General features: G+C 42.7%; 1 protein-coding gene across 1 annotated transcript in view; it reads left to right on the forward strand.

Annotated features, from left to right (window-relative positions):
- Positions 1-2,081: 2,081 nt before the first annotated feature.
- The window catches only part of PSMD11 (proteasome 26S subunit, non-ATPase 11), a gene marked incomplete at its 5' end in the record, with an annotated part of 54,343 nt that continues 50,117 nt past the window's right edge, over positions 2,082-6,307 (forward strand). The window contains 1 exon segment of the mRNA XM_014590110.2: positions 2,082-2,183. Within this exon segment, the coding sequence (XP_014445596.1) occupies positions 2,082-2,183 (102 nt within the window).

The raw sequence follows: 6,307 nt of genomic DNA on the forward strand, positions 1-6,307 counted from the left end.
CCCCCCCCCCGGCCGCTGCCCTGGCCCCGGACCCGGAGCCGTGGCGTCCGGCGGTCTCGGTACTAACTGGCCCGAGACTCCGAGGCCTCGGCGAGACCCGCTCCGGACAGACATTTCCCGCCGTTGGTATTGGCGCGGCGTACTCGGGTGGGAGCCAGAGCGCCCGCTCTTCTCTCGGAGTTTCCTTCCCCGGGACGCTGGAGCTACTTCTAGCTCCGCGGCGGGATCCGCTCCGAGGGGCGCTCTACCTGCGTGGGGGACGTTCGGGGCGACACACACCTCAGATGGCCATTTGGTTCGAGCAGGTGGCCGAGATGTGCCTCTGCCTGGTGCGGGGTGTCGGAGCGAGGTATTGGGTGGGACCGCCCGGCAGAAGGAGGTGACTAATCGTCCCAGTGTCCCCTGTTTGAAGTGAGTTCAGAGTGAGTTGTCAACCGCGGAGTTCAGGGAACTCTTTGAAACTGGCCAGCTGCATATTGCAGGAGAAAATTAAAGCAGAATTTCTCAACAGTGTGGTCTGATTGTCTTACACTTGCTGACGACCGGAGAACTGCAGTGGGAGCTCCGGCCAGTCGCTTCTGATCGCTTTCTACTAGGGTTCAGGTGTGAACAGGACATTAATAGTGACAGAGGAGGCTTTTAGTGCTCAGTCATAGAGGGTTCAGTTAGGGTATGGCTAGCTCCTTCCTGCACGTGCAGTAATTTAGTCTTTTCAAGGTAGCTTGAGAAGATTGGAATCGGATCAACAAGTAGTATGGGAATGCACGTGTATGTGGGACTCGGGATCTTGGCAGGGGTACAACAGTGGCTTATAGATTAGTGCATCCCTCACGTCCTGAAAGCCTGTGGTGTTGACTTACTTGCCTGTGGAATTTTGGTACTCCCGACTTGCATGGACAAAGGACAGTGACAGGACCTTGATGTCTTTCTGTTTGGGGGGAGTAGGGGACATTGCGTGTGTATGTCAGGGCGCATCTTTGAATCAGTGATACTGTAAAACATGTTTCATTTTGAAGTCCTGAAACTGGCTTAAAGCAGTTACAGTTACAGAACCAGAGTCACCTCAGTGGCTGCTACATATGTATTTTTGTTCTGCGAGTACTCACTAGTGTTTAGAACTAATCTGAGAAGCATCTGTTTTAATTTTTTTGTGCCTACTGCCTAATAAGTTGTTGTTCATAGGACAGAAATGCTGGTAAACATTGTAATGACAGTATTTCTTGCCTGCTTTGTATCAGGAGAGACTTCTCTGAAAGCTTCCCTGTTAGAGCAAGCTTGAGTCATGATGGTTGACAGCCTTACTTTTTCCGGACTCCATCATGGAGTAACAAAACCTTAGTTTTTGTCAAGTCATGATGCTTTGTAAGAGCAGTGGTAACTAAATTTAGTGATGTTCACTAAGATTATCCCTACAAACTTGGAAAGGCCATGTGATGTTCCAGTGTTAGGATAGTCATTAACAGTTGAAAGTGGGGCAGATTGCAGAAAGTTATTTTAACAGGACCAGAATCCATTATGAAGCAGCAGTCTCTCCTAAGTATGACTACTCAGGATTGCGCTGGGACTTTGATGAGATTGTTTTTCCTGAGTGACTTTACAGACTTGTATATCCCTGACACATCTGTCAGCTGAGGCTTGCACAGCCCTAAAGTTATTGAAAGACTTTTTTTGACTTCTTAGTCCGCAGTGACTTGATTCTTTGATTTCAGTTTGTGGCAGATAAATGCACAGGCCTGTTTAATGTCTTCACTTACCGTAGTGACTTAGCCTTAAGTATGAAGGACTTGTTTTTAATTTTGCTTTAACCAAGAGACCACAAAAGCAGTGTCAGTGTATGTGGCTAAGGGAAATTCTGATTGATAGAATGAAAAGACATACTTAAACTAAAAGAGTTTTTATGATTCTACATATATCTGATCTATTTTTTTTTTTTTTTTTTGGTTTGGATTTTTTTTCTCTTACTCTAAAATTTGTCTTTTGGTAAATATGCTTGACCTTATCATGGGTCTTGTTAGGTTGAAATTTTCCTTAGTTTCATATTTTTGGGTCGGATTTTAAGAGTTTGCATTTTCCTCTCCCAGTGAAGCGTGACATTCAGGAAAATGATGAGGAGGCAGTGCAGGTCAAAGAGCAGAGCATCCTGGAACTGGGGTCTCTCCTGGCAAAGACTGGACAAGCTGCAGGTAAGTGCTATAAATGGATTGTACCTGAAATGCTGGGTGAAGTTACTATTTTTCGTTGGAATAAAGGAACATGAAATTGCATCTACACACTTTCAGTCTTATTTTCTTGGCATCTTTTTGTTCAGTTTCTTTAGCAGGAAATTAAGTAGCCTTCAAACTCATTTCTTTCATGGTAGAATTTTGTTCTGCATGTGAGAGAAAATCCTGTTTTTATTGGGGTATAGTGATTTGTGATTTATTTCTCATTTTTGAATTCTTACTGTTTCCTTACATGTAGGCAGTAGCGGTCTTCAGTGAATTTGCTAAGCAGCTCTCTGCTGACTTGAGATCACTGACTTAAAAATGACTAGAGATTTTGCATCCAAGTGACTCACTGTCTTTTTTTTTTTTTTTTTTTTTTAATGTATAGAGTGAGTAAGACATTCAGTGGAACCTTCCCAGTACTTCTCCATGGTACCTAGGACTTTGTGTGTATTGTTGCCCAAACATTCTGTTATGTTGTTGGAAAATTCCTGATGTGTTTTCTATGCAAAAATGTGTCATGACTTTTTCGACAACCCAATAGTTGTAATTGAACCATTAAGTGGCTAGATTGGAGATGATACTCCGATGAATGGGTGTGTCCCTAGAAGGAGGAGAGAGTCCTGTTGACTAGTAAAGGCTTGTGATCAATAGTGATAGTAGTATTTAGAGAGAAGTTTGCTTAAACTTAAAATGGGTGATTTTTGTCAACTTTGAAGTTAATTTAGAGTTTACTTGATTAGAGCGGATAAAGCTTTGGTAAGTAGCTTATATTATCCAAGAGATAGAATAAGTTAGCAAAACTTTATGAACATGAGAGCTAAGATAGTTCTTTATTTTTGTTTATTTATTTTAAGTTTACCATAGGGCATGTGAGCTCACTGGAGAGAGTAGGAGAGAGAGGGAGAGAGAGAACGTGAAAATAAAGAGGGAACGTGAGAAATCACTTTCCCAGAGGGGATGCATGCTGCGACCCCTCCTCCTCCATTCTCCTCTTGGGATTTGGGGCACGCATGTACATGTGCCAGGCATATTTTTCCAGCCACTGTATCTGAGACTCTGTAGTCTGCTCTGTGTGATCCAATGTCTCTTTTTTAAATAATTATTTTACTTGACTTTATTTATTGTCTCATATATATATATAATGTTGAAGTTGACTTGAGAAACAGAGAGGGAAGGAAAGTGAGAAAGCAAGCTGCCAGGTCTGGGACTTAAACCACGGTCAGCGATGTGGGAATCTAGCTGCCTTAATCACCACTCCACCTGCCAGCCCCAATCCAGTGTCTTAATTACCATACCACTTGCTAGTCCCTAAGATTTCTTTTTAAGAATTATTTATTTAATTTTATTATTGTTATTTTAAATTTGCTATAGGGCATGTTTGTTCATTGCCCCCAGATGAGGGGCGATGGGGTGGAATGGAAGCATGAGAAAGCAACCTGCCAGGCCTGGGACTTGAAGTGTGGTTGGCCATGTGGTAGTCCAGCACCTTATTCACCACCACATCACCTGCTGGACCCCTTAAGATCTTTTCTTTTTAATTTTTTTGAGTCGTTTTTGCTATAGGGCGTGCGCGCTTGCCAGAGTGAGAGACAGAGAGACAGAAGGCAAGAAATCACCCCTCAGGGGGCATGGCCACGCCACAATCCCTTCTCCTCCATTCGCCTCTCAGGATCTTGGGGATACATGCACACGCACCCGGCATAAGTTTAAGACACTGGATCTGGGACTTGAACTGTGGTCGTCGACTACATGAGAGTCCAGCGACATAGCCATTACACAACTGCTGGTCCCGCCCATTAATCTTTAATTTTCTAATTAAAGGTAATTAATATTGGGGTTGGCAGGTGGCATGGTGGTTAAGGGCGTTGGAATCCCACATGGTTTGAGTACCGACCTGACGGCTTGTTTTCTCACTTTCTCTCTGGTCAAATTAAAAATAAATAAATGAATAAAGTTAAATAAAATAATTCTTTAACAAAAAATGTAACTAACTTATTAGGCTCAATTAAAATAAAGTTGAACGTAGAAGTATGAAACTGAGGATGTGTTTACGTGGGTTTTGTATCGTACTAAAATAGCATTTCTGTTTTTATTTTTAATTTTTCGCAGTGTGCCAGAAGGCAGATATGCTCACCAGAGAGAGACAGAGAGAAAGAGAGAAAGCATCCCCCAATGGGGTATGGTCATGTGGAAATCCCCTCTCTTCCACCTCTCTATTCTGTTGGACCTTGGGCATGCATATGTTCTCCAAGATGCAGGGCCTGGGACCTGAACTGTGTGGTTAGCCATGTGAGATCCAGCTCACTCAACCACCAGGGCATGGAGCTGGCTCCAGAATACCATTTTTGAATAGCCATAATAAAAAGAATCATATCTAATAACTTTTGAGTACTAACTATGAGCTAGTTGTTCTCATAAACATGCACATGGTTTAGTTTATTGAATCCCTGAAAAAACTTGAGGTAGGCACTTACTCATTTTACACATGAGGAAACTGAACACAGGACAGTTAAGTAACGTATCTAGACTCACTCAGCTAGTAACTGATGGTCCTACTTCAGTGCTCATATTCTTATGACTTAATGAAGAGTTCTTTTTTGCCTCTAGTTGTCTAGGTATGGATTATCAGTGATGGGTGATGTTTTTTAATTTTAGGCTGACTTCTCTCTCTCTTTTTTTTTTTTTTAAAAGAGGTTTTTGCTATAGGGCGCCTGTGCTCGCCAGAAAGACAGAGAGAGACAGAGAGATAGAAAGCGAGAAATCACCTCCTAGGGGGGATGGCCACACCACAATCCCTTCTCCATTCTCCTCTCTAGATCTTGGGCACGCACGCACACGCGCCTGGCGTGAGTTTAAGCCACCAGGTCCGGGACTCAAACCGCGGTCAGCTACATGTGAGTTCAGCAACATAGCCATTACACTAACTTCTGGTCCCTGACTTCTCAAATAAATAACATATATAAGGATTTCACTTTCTCTCTCTCTTAACACTGTCACTCTCTTCCTCTCTGGTCAAATTAAAATAAATAAATAAAGTTAAGTAAAAATAATTCTTTAAAAAAATATTTTAAAAAAATGGGCCAGGGGAACCAGCAATAATTAAGTAAAAATAATTCTTCTTAAAAAAAAAGTAACACGTATAAGGATTCCTTTTGCCAGACAGTTAATTTGAGCTTGGGGGTTCCAAAACATGATTTTAATTAATTAATTTGCTTAGTTTTTGTGGTAGAGTGTATCTGCATTTGCCAGAGAGAAACAGAGGCAGAGAGAGAAAGAGAGAGAGAGAAATCGCCCCAGAGAGAGAGGGGGGGAAAGTGAGAAATCACCCCTCAGGGGCTGGCCACACCACAGTCCCTTCTCTTCCAGTCTCCTCTTGGGATTTTGGGCATGCATGCACATACGTTTGGCATGATTTCAAGTCACAGGGTCCAGAACTTAAACCACAGAGTCAGCCATGTAGGATCCGGCTGCCTTAACCTTCATGCCACCTGTTGGCCCCCCAACAGCATTTTAAAATAAGTTTATTTTTTCCATGAGTGATAGAGACAGAGACGGTATGTCCAACAGGACCTCAATGTCATGATTGACCTCCCTAGCCTGAGCCAGGGAGGTCTTTGGACATGAACCTGGGACCCTCCTAAGTGGGTCAGCTTTGTAGCATGTGTGCTTTGCTGCTGCTCCACTGTCCACTTGCCCCGAAACAGCTTGTATAATTAGTCTATGCAAAATGTAATTAATAAGATCATGTTTCTGGAAGCATTATAAAGCCAGGTAAAGGTCTAAAATTTTTCTGTTGTAGAAATACCTAAATATTTGGGACCAGCAGGTGGCATAATGACTATGTCGCTGGACTCCCATGTAGTTGACCACAGTTCGAGTCCTGGACCTGGTGGCTTCAACTCACGCAAGGTGCGTGTGCATGCATGCCCAAGATCCTGAGAAAAGAATGGAGGAGAAGGGATTGTGATGTGGCCATCCCCCAGGGGGAGTGATTTCTCACTTTCTCTCTCTCTCTCTTTTGGTGAGTGCATATGCCCTATAGCAAAAACGTCTCAAAAAAAAAAAAAAAAAAAAAAAAAAAAAAAAAAAGAAGAAGAAGA

This window comes from Tupaia chinensis, unplaced genomic scaffold (assembly GCF_000334495.1).
Source record: "Tupaia chinensis unplaced genomic scaffold, TupChi_1.0 Scaffold000407_1, whole genome shotgun sequence".
Taxonomy (NCBI): domain Eukaryota; kingdom Metazoa; phylum Chordata; class Mammalia; order Scandentia; family Tupaiidae; genus Tupaia; species Tupaia belangeri.